Consider the following 19,469-nt stretch of genomic DNA (forward strand, 5'->3'; position numbering starts at 1 on the left):
TTAAGGTTATTTATGTTGAAAAGTATCAATGAGCAAAACTGTTCATATGAAACTTAACTCCAAGTTTTGCTTCAAATTATGTTTTGAAAAGAATTTCTCAAAACAATTCACAGAACAAATTGTGTTTCTCCACAAGTGAAATGTGTGTCATTAGTATATATATTGTCCATCTTTTCTTTAGCCTTTTTCTCCATGTGCAAAAGTACATCACAATTTATTCTGGCTACAGACCATGGAAAGTTGGTGCAGCTACAGAGGAGATACTTGCCACCAGTTTGCTGCTACTAGCATCCAATGGCCTGGCTATGTGGCACCAGTGATGGCCACTAAATGAGTGACGTGAGGTGGAACTGGTAACGTGAGTGGGTGGGCAAGCAGTGTATTGATAGGGAGTGGAGCCAAATGGAAGGCAGCACAGGACCAAGGAAAGCTGCAGAAAAACCCTTGAGGAGCAATATTTATTTTCCAATAGCCACAAAAAAACAAAACACAAAATCTCATTTGCAAAAGCAAAGCAAATTTTAGGGACAATTTTGTAAAACTGTATGCAAAACAAAACTGTTTTGCTCATCATTATTAAATATGGTAGTTGCGTGTTGTGATCTTCTGCAGTGCTCAGTAAGTGACGTCCTAACGGTTTAATGAAACTGCCCCGTTTTAAAATTGCTTTGAATGAGATCATAAGAAATACACATCACAGAGGCACAATACATGAGCATGAAGAAATATTTTGGAATAAGGTGCGGGTTCACTGAATGTCAGAGATGAGCAAGGCCCAGCGTTTGAGCTTGGTAAGCTTATCTTCTGTCTGAACTCAGTACTAGGACATATGATGGTCTAATGGTTTGATAATAAGTTTGCTAAGACATGAATGTGAGGCCTCTCTGATTGTGACATTGGCTGCAGTGAAAACCTGCATCTGTTGCACGTCTCAATTTACTACGAGTCTTTGGGAATCGGATATTTCAAGATGGTGGGGCTCAAGCTATGGTACACTCCTGCAGGATGACACTGCTAAGAATGTCACCTCTGCAGTTTACTGATCACAGAACATCGCTAGAGCCTGAAGGAGCTTATTATCTACATCTTGGAAATGAGTATGAAGCCCAAAGTATTGTCACATATGAGTTAGCTTGTTTGATTAAAAGAAACGGAAAAAGCAAAACAGTATGTCACTTCAAGTTTTTAGTAGTAAATTCAACTAACCAGGCTAACATGTGTCCCCAAGTTGTTTGTCAAGCCAGGTTTGACACTTAGAGGGGTGTGGCGCTGGTTGGCAACATCCATCAGTTTGAAATTTCACAAATACCAGCAGCCCGCCCCCTCTTTCCTTTCACTCAGGCTGTGAACGCCAGGGCGATGCAAGTAACACATGCCACATAATAGCAGTTAATGGGAGGAATGTGTTAAGAACCTATAATTAGTCTCTTCTTTTAAGAACAAATGGCTCTGACTCACACAGCATTTTATTGTTCATGTTTTGTCAAGGTCAACAAGAGCTCAAAGGAAGCATGATACGTTTACATTAAAAATGGCTCTACAATCAGAAGCCCATTTTACACTTGGTAAACTCGGGGTATGCCTAAGCCACTCTAAAAGCTGTTTGGGTTGTGATCAAGAATTCAAGAACTTGAGCACCAGTGCTACCCTCTGAATGGTTGTTATTAAAAGAAGCATTAATGCTTTTAATACAGAAGATCACTTTTTGTTTGGGCCAGGGTGTTGTTTTTCGGCTTCCCTTCTGTTTGTTTCCGAGTAACCCTAGACATTTGTTTACTTCGCTGACTAATGAGAGACATCCTTTTTTCTTCCTTTGATTTACAGTGAAAATTCAGAAGAGCGATCACCATCATTGCTGGGACCCCTGTGTCAATTATTGCCATTCTCAACACCCCGGACATTGCAAGACTGCAAACTGGAGTGCGCCCCACCCTCCGGCCAGTCAGGAATACTGCAAATGTAACTATGCTGTTTTACACTGTCTGTGTGTAACCTGACCCCCTCGTTTTTCCTAACCCTTGCCAAGGCAGATGCAGAGATTATGTCAGTAGCGTACACCTTAAATGGTAGGCTGCAACTCCTGGTGTAACTGGTCCTGTGTGTTAAGTGCTGGCACATTTGGATTGTGTGTGTGTGTGTTTAGTTGCACTGTGCTATCCTACAACCATGTGTTTCTGCAATAGTTCAGAATGGTTTCTCAATTCAAATTGGATGGACTGGATTCCATTAAATATTAGTTCATCTTTATTACCATCTCATAATTTGATGGTAGTAAGTGAGAGACGTTTCTCTTCCTATCACTATTTTCATCAGCACTGAATAGACGTTGTTGCAGTTGAGGGTTCGTTGGTGCTTAGAGGACTTTATATCTGGTCTTTCCATTGCTTACAAGCAAACATTTCATTTTTAAAACTGTTCACACATTTTAGAAAAGAGGTAAATAAAATTTGTACATGTTTACTTCACACTGACGCAGCAAGTGCGGTGGCAGTAACTCTGAATGATGAGCGCACTCTCTAAGGCAGCTGGTAGTTAGTAGAATTCTATCATGTTACAATACAATACAGTTTATTTTTATATAGCCCAAAATCACACAAGAAGTGCCGCAATGGGCTTTAATAGGTCCTGTTTTTTGACAGCCCCCCAGCCTTGACTCTCTAAGAAGACAAGGAAAAACTCCCAAAAAATCTCTGTAGGGAACAAAAATGGAAGAAACCTCGGGAAAGGCAGTCCAAAGAGAGACCCCTTTCCGGGTAGGTTGGGCATGCAGTGGGTGTCAAAAAGAAGGGGGTCAATACAACACAATACACAGAACAGAACACAAGATATCCTCAATACAATATAATTACAAGAAATATTACAAGTACAGAGCAGAATTTATACTGTAATAGAATTCAGATTTGTTCAGAGTCAAGCTGCCTCCCCCTATTGGTCTTTCCAAGCTGAGTCAGCTCTGGGCCAGCCAATCCGATGAAAGAACCCCTCTACCCGATGATTCCTGCGATTCTTCATCAGAGATGACTTTACCTTAGGCAGGCAAAACAACTTGGCAGGTAGGCAGTGGCACCAAGTGCCGCATTTGAGTACCGAGAAAAGAAACAGAATAGGTAAGGGTTTGTAACGAATTATAACGTATCTTATTACTTATGATAGTGTTCCCTTTTTCCATAGAAGACTCTAGAGAAAAGCCAAGCATTCATAATGGCTAACACGGTTCAACACCCTAGTACTACACATAGAAGACTCTGAAATCCTCAGGAGTGGCTGGCTGTCTGGAGCAGTTTTCAAGTGCTCCTCAAAAACATAAAAGCCTGAATGATAGTTCTAGAGAACAGCCAACTGAGGACTGGACCAGTAAAAGGTCTTCTGTGCTCTCGTGTAAGGCCTTCCTTCATTGTGAGAGCCTGGAGGTGTTACAGGCTATAAGATCATGATTCATCACAGATTTGTTTTTAACTTATGTTTCTTTATGTAGAAGTTTCTACAAAAGCTGCCTTGTAAGGAGTATATTTGCCACGTTGGCTGCACTATAATCTCTCTACACAAACCAGGGAAAGGGCTCATTCTCCTGATCACAAAATACAGGAATTAATGAAATATTAGCCATCTTTAATACTTTAAATTTTCAGCCAGCAAATCTACAATGACATTAGCATTGTGCAGGCATTTCCCTCACTAACCAGTTATGGTTGAGCTGATAGTAATGATAAATAAATATAGCAAATACACTACTGGTCATTCTTTCATAGAGTCCAGTGAGGTCTTCCCCTACTTCAGCTTATATGTTTTTCATTTACATTGGTTTAGTTAGCAGATGCTTTAATCCCAAGCGACTTATAAAAGAGGTCAACACAATCAAGTAAACATCAGTCTGGGGGATTGTTTTGGAACAAGTGTGACAGGATAAGGTTACAAAATTGATCATCAGAAGTGAAGAGCTCGGAAATAAATACTGTAGGTTACAGAAGTCTAACAGTTAGAAATTTATCCTAATAGGAGAGCCTTCAAATGCTTTTTTAACACATTAAGAGATTCAGAAATTTGAATGGAGGTGGGAAGCTCATCCTACTGGTTAGTAGCTACACATGAAAAGAGTTTGGATTGAGATTTGATGCCATGCAGCGGTGACGTCACCAGATGCTGGTAATCAGCAGACCTGATTGGTCAAGAAGAAACTTAGAGCCTCACAAGTGTCTCCATGCATATGTCCTTAACCCAGCGACTATTTTGTGGGCAAGAATCCTGGATTTGTGCTTTAGACATGTTGCTACAGTGATCTGAAAGGAGGGATGACAACTGCAGAGAGTTTTAATAGTCTAGACATGACATGACCAAAGAAGATCTAGTGCATATTCCACCAGATATGGTCTGATCTTGCAGGTGTTTAGAGTGAATCTGCAAGACTGTTACAACATGGTCAGTGAAGGGACTGCTAGTCATCGATCATCACCCAAAGGTCAGACTGACTTTCCGGGTGTTAGTGATAGTAAGCTGTGATAAACAGTGATCCAGTGCTAAACTGATGGACAAGCTGGGATAACAAGAAAGTCCATCTTTGCCAGGTTGAGGTAGACATGGTTCTTCTTCATTCAGGTAACCCACAAGTCCAGTTTCTCCACTCGCTTAATTTCTCAACAACAAAACCCTTGTGGTTGAACCATTCCATATGTTGTCACACTTGAATCCGTGTGTGCCGTTGTCTTTTATCTTATACATGTTTGGGTTTCCAATTCAAGATTTTTTCCTGGCTTTTCTGATCAGAGAAACTCTTTCTAACAACTGGCATACATTCGCTTCAGTTTAGATATGGATGGATAATCTGCTGTTTGCAGAATGCAAATGAAGTCCCTGAGGACATGTTCCGGAGAAAGATACTGCTTACTTGCATTAACATTGTTTTCACAATGTGTTGTGTCATTTCCAGTAGATGCTTGCTGTATGTTGACCAACATGACTATAACTTATACATGTGACAAATTGGGATAATAGCTGTTACCAAGAGGCTATAAATGTCACTGCACTGCTCATTAACATGAGCCCAAATTGATGTTTACTACCTCCAGCAGTCATAACTCCCAACATCCCGGACCTTCAGGGAGACTTTCATCCTTTCTCAGCTTTGAATTTGATTAAGATGGTTTAATGAAAATTGTTATGTTGCAAATAATTTTACATTTTGGCCTATTTGCTCGAGACTAGTAGAACTGTTACATTTCTCCTAAACCTCAAAGCACCATACCAAGTTTAATTGGAATGAATCGTCGTCATAAAATTTTCAGTTAAAGGAATATTTCACCGAAAAATAGAATTTTTTTATATATTTTTTTTTATATGTTGCTTACTGTATGCAGTTTGTAGTGATGGCCGAGGAAAAAATTTTAATCTCATTTTTGCATGCAGAACAGAGATAATAAAGTTTCTGGTGACAAACGCTGGACAACAACAAACAGCATCAACAACTCCTTTAAAAACTTTCATTACTCGTGTCACATAATCTACATGTCAAGTCACCCATTGGTGTGCACTCAACATCCCAAACGCACATTTTTACTAAAATATTGTTTGTTAAACCACCTCCAGAAAATACTCCCATGTATGAAAGTGGAACGCACTCTGACTCATCCCAAGCTTTTGAATTAAAGGCCCATTTCACTGCCTCACTCATTGGTCAGGAGTCCATCCTAGTAACAGCTTATCCACTGGCTAACATGGCGCTTATCATGACAACAACAACAAAAAAGGTTGCACCGAGAGACATGTATAACTAAAGATTAAATGTTAAGCAAAAGCAAGTGAAGATATTATCAGTAAGAGATAATCCAATAAGCAGAAGGCCAACTTACTCATGCAGTTTCACAGACTGCTGCTAAGTAATCCTGAGATACAATGGGAGGTGGGTCTACAATTTAAATGCTCATTTGTGTCTGAGCGTATTCCATTTTCATTAAAACATTTTCCGAAGGTGGTTTGTAGTGAAGTATTTTTATAAAATTACACGTGTTTGGAAAGTTGTGAGCATACGACTAGATGACTGAATATTTAGATTATGTGATGCTAGTAAAACGAGATTTTTTTTTTATTCATGGATGTTTTTGATATTATTTGCTGTTGTCTAGCACTTTAGATAACCTATTACATCAAAAACTTTATAACTATTCTGCATGAAAACATTAGATTACATTTTTTTCTCTGTCACCACTACAAACTACATGGGATATGTAACATAGAAAATATTTTTGAGTGGAGTATTCTTTAAACCCTTCTTGCTTACCAGTCCTTATGGTGATAAACCATTGGTTAATGGATAGCATGAACTGCATGCTATTTCCTATATGTTTGTCCCATATGTTTTGGGTTTGCAGTGATATAACTACCAGAATCTTTCCAATGCTTTTCCCCATTGTATGAGGGAGGGGCATTCAGTATTTTATACAGAAAATGGCCTTGCCTTCACCTTTTAAAACTACCCTTTTCACAAAAAATTGCTCAGAATAGCATCTTGAGATTCCCTGTTCAATATTTAACCATTAAAACCTGCATGGTGTTGTGGATCACCTGTGTTTAAAACTGGTTTTTCTTCCATGCATGCTGTTCTGTCTTATAACGGACCTTCTGTATGTCATAAAGCGGTTTTGTGTTGATGCATTCTGGTCATAGGAGAGCATCACAGCCAATAGCATGTGGCGCCTATTACTCAGGCCAGCCCTGCATGTGTGCTTTGCTGTAATGGAAATACTTGAGCAACATATTACCAGAGCTTTCTCACATTTGTTAGTTTTTTATCAAAATGCCTTTTGATTTTTGTGTTTTCATAAAATGCTCATTTTGGATTTCTGAACTTTCAAGGATAAAATGGTTGATAATTTTTTCAATCCTCTTTCATGATCTTCTTGCTCCTCCCCAGAGTTTCATCCACCTGCGACTTTTGCATAGAATATAATTGATTTTTTTTTAGTAAGGCCACTCAGTCAGCCATGTCAAATATTGTAATGACCTAAGATTCATTCAGATAACACAATATATTTCTATAGAACCAATGCTTTGTTGAGCACAATGGAGTTAATAAGTGATATTGGCAAACAGGAGAAAAATAAAGTGTACCAGTCAGCTAGCAGAAAGCAAGCCTGCTATACAGTATATGGAATAATAAGTAAGTGAGGAAAAAGGCTTTCAGAATTCAGTTTTCAAAGGTCATCTGTCTGGTATGTCGAAAGCATTCATTAGCCTAGAGGAAAGGAGAGTTTGAGTCAAAAAATAATTAAAGCTTTTATGAGCCATTACTTTGAGACATCAGTACCTGAAACCTGTAAACATTAGCTTGAATAGAGGAATCACATGAGCAAAGCAAATCAATCGATCCCAAAAAAGTCTTATAATAGTTATTGGTTTCTAAGAATTAATCTACCACAATAGTTTTCTTTCAATTACACTAAGCAACAACAAATTATATAATATAAAAAAAGTTTGCTTCTTGGAAAGGTTTTAGTTATTATGATAGCCTTCTTTAAGATGAACACAAACATAATTTCAGGTTGACCGTATCACTTAGGTTTGGAGAAACATGAAGTTCAGTTTTATTGAATTTGTTGTGTTTAATCGCTGAATGATGCTGACGCACTGCATTAGTTCAGTTGAGCTACAGTTGTGTTCCTGCTGATCTTCTAATGCTCCTCATTTTGGTGTCCAACAATACTCGGCCAGCATTAATGGATTCCACTTGCCCCAATACTGCTTTTCCATCATTGTAATGTCATGCTGCAAACATTTACCATGGTCGTTGCTGACCGCACCATCATTAGCAGGGGAAAAAGTCCAAGTGTGAATGCCAAAAATGAATCTTTAGCAACATGTCACACTTCAAGCTTTTGTATGCTTGAAGCATGTTGTCAATCAGCTGGATGTTGTTTGATGCTCTGTAGCTACCATGGCAATTCTCAACAACATCCTTGAATGCCTTCCATGTGATTTCCTCCGACCCTACTAGCAGACCTTTACACCACTTGCTATTGATGGTGTCATGTTTCTTGTTCACTAATGAAAATGTCTTCTTTAATTTTGGCATCAGTCATTTGTGGAAACCCCTGACTCAAATAACCAATATCCTTCACCTTCCTTTTTTTTTTTACAACTTTCACTACATTTTTTTTTATCTAAGTGTTATATTAGCCTTAGCATTAGGGTCTTTTAGCTGGCGCCTAGGGGAGTGGGATGTCCTCTCAACCAATACGCTGCTGTAGGTACCACTGGATTCCGCACTTCACTCATGATACACTTCCATCTTTGGCGATCAGTGGTAATGTTTCAGGCTGCATCAACGGTCAGTGTTACAGTATATGAAGAGAAGAAGAAAATATCTTGGTTGTGTTGACAAGTGGTTGTATGCACCACCCTTGTCTACACTAGAACCAGATACTTTTGGAGCAGCCAGTTGTTTTTAATGTAATAAAACTCTTCATCATGGATATCATGATTGTCATGTGTGACAACACATAGGCTACTTTGCCTGGAAACAGCAGATTGTTATACATTCAGAGCAGTATTTGCAATGTCATAATTGACACATGTACAGACTACAGTGAAATTCTTACTTGTATAAGCTAATCAGCATGCAGCACGTCTGTACTCTCTGGCACCATGATTAATGAGTACAACTATCTTACCTTGAGAATTCTGTCTTCTTTACCTGAAAAATGAGAACCCATTTGGTATACTGTATATACTTGCGGATAAGTCGGGATTTGATTTTACAGTATAATTTCTGGTATTTTATAATGTCAGTCATATAACTCGAATGTGTGAAACTCACGCTATTGGTACAAGGGATTATAATATGCTAACACCCACCTGAGAGAGTAACCACGGAGCACACTGCCATTTTGTCCTATGTGGGTGCAGCAATGCGTTGTATCAGCGTGTGCCCCTAACCCCTCTCTCTCTCTCTCTCTCTATTGTGCCTACGTGACCACATGGTAATACCCGAACAATTCCGAAGCAATGTTTGAACTGATTTATGTTTTTTGTATCTCACACCCTCATACACCTTTATGGTAAGAGCATTCCTTATCTACGATGGAGCGTTCGATCAGAAGAAAATATGAAGCTGTTTTTAAATTAAACATCGTTGAAGTAGTGAAAGAAATTGGTAACTGCACTGCTGCAACAAAATTCAATGCGTCTGACAAACTGGTGCAAGATTGGATAAGAAGATAATAAATAAGTGTCGCATTTCTGAATGACTGTACAAGTCGGGGTCTAATTTTATGATCAATTTTTTTGGGTTCCAAGACCGACTTGTACGTGAGCATATATGGTAACTATTGATTTTTTTTTTTTAGTTCATTAAAGACCGAAGCAATAAACTAAAAGTATTAAAACTGACAATGGACCTTCCAGAGAAAGTAGAATATATTAGTGGTTTCTGAAAAAAAATAGTTAAAAATAATTTTCTCTGCATTTTATTCATTAAAAATTAAAAAAAAAGAAATAAGGGTAGTATGATTAGTGAAGTGGTTAATGCTGGTATCTCGCACTATTACTGAATCATGGCATCTCTTTCATCTACATTCTCAACAGGTTATACTGCATAGCTCTTGCCATGAGATGTACAGTAAAAGGAGTTTTCCCACCTTTGAATGTGGGCAATGGGTCGCTTTTTTGTGTTGCATTCCCACTGCACAACAGGAATTGTAACCTTCATGCAAAATATGTGACGAGCAAAGAAGAGTCCACTGGAGATCCCTCCACCTTATTACTTAACACTAGAATTACCAGAGCCTACGAAAAAACTCGTAGATCTGTCCCACCTTAAATCGCTTCACACTTCTCCAATTAGCGTCTTTTGACCTGTAAATGTGTTGATAAGCAGCAACAGCCTGCTATCACATCCCCCACCCCGCACAGTTTTCTCAGCTCAAGTCTGTTTACCTGCGTGTTAGGTGCTTGGAGTTGTATAGAGTGAGAAGCTAAGCAAAATAACACATTTTATAAATACTATATCATTATTTGGAACACATGCATTTCATGTGTGTTCCGTGTCTGCAATGATCTATGTAAACACATCGTTAAAACAGAAACGTTTTTCATGTTTTGGTAATAACTGACAAAATGTAAACATGAAGTGTATAATGTGTGAAGCCTGAATTCCAAATATCAAAGAAACACTTTCACAAAAGGTACAAATATAACAGAACAAATGTGCTTTTATTCAAAAATATAGCTGCAGAGCAATCATGACTTCACAGGGGAGATTATTGTTTTGATGCGGTGCAAGGCATGGTGTGCCAGAGTGATGCGGTGTGAAGTGCAGCACTCCATCTTCACAGGAAACTCTCCAGTGTTCAAACTGGAGGATGCTATAAAAGTTCTTGAGTTTTTCTTAAACATCTGTAGTTCCTGAAAAAAGTACCTGCATCGGAAAAGTGCCAACAGAAATTTAATCTGATGACCTCAGTAACCCAACAAATCTATAGTAGTGATGAGCAGCGTGTACAAAGAGTTGGGCCATAATCAGGGTGAGCTTATGACCCACTCTTACTGGAAATTCCCCGTTTGTGGGTAAAAATTGAAAGCCCTGGTCCCCATTTTGAATGGGATTCAATGGCTTACCCACACATCTTGACAGCTGGCTAGACATTTCTTGATCTATTCAGTGTAGCACGCAGGCAGGCCTGGACATCTAAGGGCATGTTGCAGTATGGGACTCTCAGAATTTGTTTTTCTAATGTTTACAGTGATGAATAGGTGGTGGTGAAATGAGTCACACTTTTATAATAGTGGGTAAGCAAATCTGTATTACGGAATCTGTGGATAGAGGGAATTTGCACTATTTGTTGAAATTGTGTCAATAACCTTGAATCTCTTATTTTAGTAATTTGGAAAGAACATGAGGGTTGTTAATATTTTATTCTGATGTTTTGGAGTAGTAGTAAAAGCAGGTCTTGAAGACTTTTTTTTATACCACTTATTACTGGTCTAGCAGACAAGTAAACTGTACGTATGTTTTTCTTGTCATTCTTTATGGATGTCTCGATGTATGATCAATAATCCAGGTAAGGAGATTCTAGAAAGTTGATTCAGTTCACCCTTAGGCCCCCTTTGAGCGAGAAGTCAAGGAGGCCATTTACGTGAAAAAGGAATGACCATCTCTGAACTGAAGAGGGGGCCTAAGGGTACATCTTTCACCATCTTACAATGCCGTGTTTGCAGCCATTCCCCAACTATCTGTGAATGGTACTCATGGCCATTGATCAATGGACAATTTGCATATCTTTGATCACATGGCCCATTGTTAGTCAATGGTGCTAGTTTTGGTCATTATGCAAAGGTACTGTTTATAAGGTTGGAGAAACCTGCAGTCAACTGAGACTGAGGAAGTCACTTGGATGAGTGATGTAACATATCTCCCTGGAAAAGAACTATGTCCAGATGAACTTAATCAACTTTCTAGAATTGTTTATGGATTCGTATTTTGAAGTAATTTGAATAAACTGCTCTTCCGAAGATGAAAAGATTCTGTAGTTCTATTGGTCTGCCCAGAACAAATGTATATTTAGAATGCCAAAGAGGAGATGGGCAAGTAGTTGGCTGAGGTCTCGAGAATTCTTTCTATCTATCTATCTATCTATCTATCTATCTATCTATCTATCTATCTATCTATCTATCTATCTATCTATCTATCTATCTATCTATCTATCTATCTATCTATCTATCTATCTATCTATCTATCTATCTATCTATCTATCTATCTATCTATCTATCTATCTATCTATCTATCTATCTATCTATCTATCTATCTATCTATCTATCTATCTATCATAAAAAAAAAATTGGAAGGAGACGAGACGTGATTTTCTCAGAGAGACTCTTTCATGTCCCGCGAGTTATTGTCAGACACATTTCTTGCAGAGAGAAAGAAACAATATTCACTCGCAGGCAGTTATACGTAAGTAATTCCAAACACGGAATCAAAATTCAATGCGATATTGAAGAAAAGGTAAAAGCGAAAAGATAGCGAATATATGGACTTAGGTGATAAAGTGATATAACAATGGTGTAATTTCTGATGCTCCAGCCCATCTTGTAGAATACTGGGGGTCCCAGCAAGTGAAGTGATCACTCTTTTTAACTCAGTCTGTCTAAAGGCATGTTTACATTTAATTTATTAATAAAATTATTAATTTATGAAATACAACAATTTGTCAGGGTTTGTTTTACTTCTGTATTTATACTTTCACCTAGTTACTGTATTAACATTGTTTTTAAAAAGTATATTTTTCCTCCCCTCTGTCTACATGAAAACTCAATTTACTTTTGTGAACTGATTTTTATTGTGTCTGACTCTCTTTTTCTTCCTTGTGCTGTTCCTGAATTTAGCGTTGGTGTCCACTAATTTTTCTCCTGGCCCAGTGAATACTCCTGGTTATTCCTGTCAAAACTCCACTAGCACTCTTCCCCGTAATTCACACCCCATGAGTCCACGCAACACAATGATGAAAAGAAGGCAAAGGAAAAAGGAACACAAGAGCTCACGTATGTATTTCTGTGACTTTTAGGTGCTGTGTTTATTGAAAATTCAGCAGTTAAACAGGGTAATACGGCATGCTGGGTAACAGATTGCTTATTCCCCTATGTTTATGACCCAGTCATTCTTCTGTGTGGGTTTTTCTTTGGGCGTTCTGACTTTCTCATCACATTCTAAAAATGTGTGTATTAAGTGTATTGGTAAATTTAAATTAACCCTATATGAGTGAATGAGTGTGTGCTTGAGTAGGACTGCTGACGGGTTGGCACATCATTTAGAATTAGCAACAGCCCTTCTTGACAGTGAATTAGGTAAACAGATTAGAAAATAGATGGATGGTGTTTTTTTTTTAAATGTAACATTCAATGCCTAAGGTACAATAAACATTTAAATAAGATTGTTTTGTGGCTCAACGGTTAGAGAATCCCATGTCTGTTTTATGTATTTTTGTCTCAGCATTTAAGTGTTTTTCATACTTACTTTTGATTATTTATTGGGCAGACATCTTTATTCCAAGATGGTTTATAAAAGAACTACTTAAAAAAACAATGGTTTGAGAGTATTTTAAACCGCACAGACACAGGTGTGTTCCCAATGGTAGGCTGGCACCCTGTCTCAGCCTGTTTCACTGCCTTGTGTCTGAAGCTACTCGGGACTGGCTCCAGCTCCTTCACATTCTTGAACTGGATGAAGAAGAATTAATAAATGAATAAAGAGAAAGCATTTATGTAGTCTTATTGTAATACAATATTAACTGAAAGTCCCTCATTGTATTTACAAATTTCCTTTAAAATTGTTCAAGGAGCAAAAAAGCAAGAGGTTGACATGAGAGGAGTGCAGAATGGAGGAAGTAGAGCAGTCAAGTTATTAATATTTGAATCATGATTTAAAAGGGAACATATACACTTTCAGAGTGATAGATTAGTAAGAATACAGCAAATGTTATGATTGTTGGTGAACTGATAGTGCTTAGTCATACTGCTGCATATGTCACCTACACCTTACTGTAGATAAACAGATATGTAGATAATAATTTATTTGTCTCCATGGGTAAAGTAAAGAAGCTCAAGAAAAATGTAAATATTATAACAAACTTCAACCCCTCAAACATGCTCAAGAACCTCCGGCTTGGATCATAAGAAAGATGCTGTAGTCCTAGTAAAATGTTGTCAGATCTGCCCAGTCATGTCACTAGTTTACATTTAAAGGCACTAACATGTCCAGCTTGTTGTGTCCACAGCTGGAACATCGTGATAGAAGTTTGTTCCTTCCAAAGTTCCCCTGAGTGAAGTCATCAGTATTCTAGGGTCAGAATGATTCGTCATTAGAGTGTTGGTAGCAGACTAAATCATTTGTCTTGCTGAGTTAATAAACATTAACAAGGATGATGTAACTTATCTCGTTAGGCAGTGCTGTGGACAAATTCAGTCAGTATTTCAATGTCCGAATTACACTTTTTAGTTCTATGAGTTTTTTGTAATGTGCTTGATTTGTTTTACCATTGCTTATTCACATATTGTAGATGTCTAATCCCACTCCTGCTTTTTTCCACCCTGCCTAATCATTTAAGATGAAACTTTGTTATGAACTTGCGAGTTCCCAAGCATGAAAGTCCCAAACAATGACTCAAAATGCCCACCACAGGGTGAAATATTATTGAAAACCCAGCTAGTAACACTGAGGGCAATGTAGAATCTTTATAACTCAAAGATTTATTTTTCAAAAAAAGGTTCTGTTAAACAGTGAAGCTCCAAAGCGTACAAGAGACACAACAGACACACCAAGGCAAATAAATCCCAATCACAAATCCAGCAAACAAAGTCAAAAACAAAGCATAAGATCAAAAATCCAGTAATTCACAAAAAAAGCACAGTAATTGTCAAAACTCACCAACTCGTAAGCGCATTCAATGAATTCCAAGAGACTATGGATTGCTCTATGCGTTTATGTGGCTGAGCTCAGTCCCTTGACAGTGATTGTAGAATTTTTGATATGTTTTTTCTGATTTCATTTACTTTAATTAATCCCCGAGGGGATATTGTCTTTTTGCATAGCTTTTGGAGGTCAGAGCATACGGTCAGCCATTGTACAGCACCCCTGGAACAATTTCCAGGTTAAGGGCCTTACAACGGATCCCTTTTGGCAATAACTGGATTTGAAACGACAAACTTCCAGCGCAGTGCAGATACTTGGCCTCAGAGCCACTCACTCACCCACAAAATGCATGGGACCCAGGACAAGATACACAGATGCATAGAAACAAATTGACAACAAATATAACGTAAAAAAGGAATGAAAGATAGATAAAACATATAAAAACAGCACTTGAACCTTAGCCAGGGGAGCAGCCAGGATGAAACAACAGCCACAGTACCTGAACTTCCCGTGAAATGCAGCAGCTCATTTATCCATCCATCCATTATCCATCCGGCTATATCCTAACTACAGGGTCACAGGGGTCTGCTGGAGCCAATCCCAGCCAACACAGGGCGCAAGGCAGGGAACAAACCCCAGGCAGGGTGCCAGCCCACCCACAGGGCACACAAACCCCCACACTAGGGACATTTTAGAATCGCCAATGCACCTAACCTGCATGTCTTTGGACTGTGGGAGGAAATCCACGCAGACACAGGGAGAACATACAAACTCCACGCAGGGAGGACCTGGGAAGCGAACCTGGGTCTCCTAACTGCGAGGCAGCAGCACTACTCACTGTGCCCCCATGCCGCCAGCACATTTATTTAAAAGCAATCAAACATTTCTCATTGTGTGGAGGCAGGCCAGATCTAAAGCCTTTCCACCAGATTATGTTTGTTTTTTTTTGTATTGTTCTGGCCCCCCCCAGGACATCACTGGACTCCTAACAGCAGCATGTTTCTCTGTGATATTGGAAATTGATTTAAAATAGAAAATGGACAATTGAATGAAGCAGTGGTGTTCTGTATTCAAAGTACACAATGAACACAAATTAAAACTTAAAACCAAGAGAAAAATTATTTAAAGCACCAAATTTGAGAAACAAAGCAAAATGAAGCTTCTAGCTTTGGAAAATATATGAAATGTGTCTGTGCCCTGTTTCTGATTACCAGAATAATAAAATGGGTTTAATGCAAGCCACGTGACCCACTGACAGGTGACATGTACACAGCACGGAGAAAAGGTGAGTCTTTAGGGAAAGCTGGCATTTCTAAATGAAAAGGGCAGCAACATTTCAGATGTGATCAGGATACATTATAATGTCTCGATGCATGCTCAATAATCCAGGTAAGGAAATCCTAGAAATTTGATTCTGTTCATCTGGACAAAGTTTTTAAATGGGAGAAATATTTCGAGACTTATCCAAGTCTCTTCCTCAGTCTCAATTGACTGCAGGTTTCCCCAACCTTATAAACAGTACCTTTGCTTAATCACAGAGTCTAGCACCATTGACAAAGGGCCAGTTGATCAGTGATATGCAAATTGTCCACTGATTAGTAGACGTGAAGAGAGGATATGAAAAATAACAAGCTAGCCTTCTTAGACTGTGAAATTTCCATCGTCAACGGGGGACATTTGAAAGTGGATGTGTACCGTAAACCCACACATACGGACCAGTATCTAAGGTTTGACTCTCACCATCCACTAGAGCACAAACTAGGTGTCATTAGGACTCTACAACACAGAGCTATCACCATTCCCACAGACTCAGAGGCCAGGGAAGCAGAAGAACACCACGTCAAAAAGGCCCTGAGTAAATGTGGATATCCCAGCTGGTCCTTTGTCAAAGCAGGGAGGACACCTAAAGAACGCTCCAAGCGATTCATGAGAGAGGAAGGACATCCACTGCCTAAGTGAAAACCCTTAGTGATCCCGTATGTGTCAGGAGTATCGGAACAGCTGAGGCGCATTTTCTCAAAACACCAGGTCTCAGTGGCTTTCAAACCCCAAAACACGCTACGCCAAAGATTGGTCCATCCCAAGGATCGGGTCCCACGGCACAAACAGAGTAACATAGTTTACACAGTTAAGTGCCAGGAGGAGTGCCGTGAATTGTACATCGGGGAAACCAAGCAGCCACTGGCTAAGCGCATGTCACAACACAGAAGAGCTTCCTCGTCAGGCCAGGACTCCGCAGTCTATTTACATCTACAGGATAGTGGTCACTCCTTTAAAGATGAAGAGGTGCACATCCTGGACAGGGAGGAGCGCTGGTTTGAGAGAGGAATCAAGGAGGCCATTTATGTGAAAAAGGAACGACCATCTCTGAATAGAGGAGGGGGCCTAAGGGTACATCTGTCGCCATCTTATAATGCTGTGATTGCAGCCATTCCTCAACCCTCTATGAATGGTTCACACGTCTACTAATCAGTGGACAATTTGCATATCACTGATCAACTGGCCCTTTGTCAATGGTGCTAGACTCTGTGATTAAGCAAAGGTACTGTTTATAAGGTTGGGGAAACCTGCAGTCAATTGAGACTGAGGAAGAGACTTGGATAAGTCTCGAAATATTTCTCCCATTTAAAAACTTTGTCCAGATGAACAGAATCAAATTTCTAGGATACATTATAATGACATTAGCATCTAAAGTCTGAATGATATTTTAATCTTCAACTTTTTAAGCATCTGCTTAGAACAAGGTATAAAGGCGAGAACTGTGTTGTGTGAGGTATTATTTATGAAGACAGAAAAGAAATCTGTGTGTTTCAAGCCTGACCTATTGTGCAAATGATGCCTGAAAAACATTTTAAACGTTTTTTTGTGTACTGAATCATTTGAAATTACACCTGTGGATTCACTTTTTCATCATTTCCATTGAAATTCTATACAAGTTTTATTTTCTTATTTATTGTGTTAGGACAATAGATGCTTAAAAAAAAAAAAAAAAGTATTGACGAAATAAGATACAGTTTTGAAAACAAACTCTCAAAAGCCACTTGAATCTCATTCAAGCACAGTGAAAACACTTCATTCCTCTCCCACTGTCTTTGGTGCTCAATGCAAATGCCTGATGCAAAAAATGGAAGAAATGATTTGTAAAGAGCTTTATGGTGTGCCTGCTATGAAAGTGCCATAAACAATAAAGAATGGCAGTCTACTAATTATTTTTGTATTACTTTCGTGTACTGTTGTTTGTACTGAAAGTACTGCTGTGGATTTGTTAAATCTCTCAATTTTTCAGTAAAATAATATTTAACAGCGCAGTGTCAATATGTTTAGCTTTAACTAATATTAGAATGACGTGTACATTAAATCAGTGTTCCTGTGTGCTTTGCATGCAGCCCTGTGGAACACACCGTCCACAAAAGAAATGTTGGGGAACCATCCAGGGCACCCCTTTAAATATTTGCATAGTCCCAAATTGAACAGGTGCTTAATGGGGCATATAAATACAACAAAACTGAAAAAGCAGGGCAAAATAAGGCAAACTCAGGGTGGTTCAACGCTCCGTATTCAGGAGGGATGTTCTGTTCTGTGGTCTGCCGTCTCCAGAATGAAATGATCCGTGCCGAGTGCGCCTTGACTTTATAGTGGCCAGACCAGAAGGGGCGGAGTCAGTTGCCCTCACTGGGAGGTTTCTCAGGGCTGCAGGAGAAAGAAGAGACGATACCATTAACAACGGCACGCTCTCATGTCCTGAAATGGTAGTGCTTACCTCTGATTATGAGCCTGGAAGGTGGACCTCAAGCACACATCCACAACAATGTATACAGGCATATTGTGCATAACACTACATAATGTGTGTTGTTGCTGGAGTCATGCATTGCTGATGCGTCAGCTAATTTTGTAACGAATTACCCAGGACAGGACACTTGGACTCCACTCTGCGGGCTATCCCACAGGCCTCCTGTTTGGAAGGTATTGGTGGTACATTTGTCTAAACCACCACTGTCTTTTAGTCGATATTAACCAAACACTTCCTAATAAAATATGTTCTGAGTAGAAGGTTTGTCTGACTTTTCTTCTAACTTCCTTTGCAATGGTATCTGATTGCATAAAAATTGCATTAACTTTAATGCAAAACCACCAACAAAAATATCATGCTATGTACTACCCCTTTACTATAGTAAATGAAATGAAGTATTGAAATAAAAAAAATGACTGATGTACAAAACATGCAGCTGAATGCACCATATCACATGTGCTGCATTAAAGAATGAAAGTGAAAAATGTAATGAATTGCAACTGATTAATCAATTATTCACAACGAAAAGCTTATTTTAGGCTGTGAAGTGGCAGAAGTGTTATTTTGGGGGAAAAAAAACCTCACTTCTTCCAGAATGTACAGTATTATTGTGACTGTTAACTGACTCTTGTGAGCTGTTGTCATTGCTGGCATCTGCCAATACAACTTGATGCAAATTAATTTTTCTTCACTAACATGTTCGTCGCAGTGCATGTAATGCTTCCTCTGCTTGAAAATATACACCGAGCCTTGATGCAACGTGAATAATGCAAATAATATCCGATTAATATGGAGGTACTGGACAAATACCTACACGATAAATCTCTTGTTTTAATTGCTATGGATGGACCATGCATGCATACTTACCTAACTAGTAGTTACAAATGTGGATTAATTTTAAAGTCCATTTATTCCAGTTCAGGGGGAGGGAGCCTAGCCCAGCAGCACTGGGTTCAAAATGCGAGTCACCACTGGATGGAGTGCCAGTCCCCGCTAGGCTCCACTTACACCAGTTTTGGAGTCATTGGCTCCCCTAAAACACACATCTTTAGTTTTGTCTCAGGGTTAAGATTTCTTTTTAGGTTGTGCTGATCTCTGACAGTCTGGGGGGAAAAAAAAACATTTCTCCATAAGTTCACTCATTTCATGGAGAGACACCCTCACTGGTCACAGAATGAAAGTGCATAATAGAGTTGAACGTGAAAGTCACTGAGATTGGGCTGTACAACTTAAAATGATAGATGGATGACATGATTAGTGCAGTTTAAGCTGTTCTCATTATAG

General features: G+C 38.9%; 1 protein-coding gene across 8 annotated transcripts in view; it reads left to right on the forward strand.

Annotated features, from left to right (window-relative positions):
* Positions 1 to 19,469, forward strand: part of grip2b (glutamate receptor interacting protein 2b) — a 458,459-nt gene that overhangs the window by 379,283 nt on the left and 59,707 nt on the right. For 7 of the 8 annotated variants that reach the window (XM_051921295.1, XM_051921294.1, XM_051921290.1 and 4 more), the window contains exons 10-11: positions 1,825 to 1,959; positions 12,373 to 12,528. In XM_051921295.1, the coding sequence (XP_051777255.1) occupies positions 1,825 to 1,959; positions 12,373 to 12,528 (291 nt within the window). The remainder of the gene's footprint in view (positions 1 to 1,824; positions 1,960 to 12,372; positions 12,529 to 19,469) is intronic. The other variant, XM_051921293.1, reaches the window with a different exon arrangement.

Source organism: Erpetoichthys calabaricus, chromosome 18, assembly GCF_900747795.2.
Source record: "Erpetoichthys calabaricus chromosome 18, fErpCal1.3, whole genome shotgun sequence".
In the NCBI taxonomy this organism is placed as follows: Eukaryota; Metazoa; Chordata; class Cladistia; order Polypteriformes; family Polypteridae; genus Erpetoichthys; species Erpetoichthys calabaricus.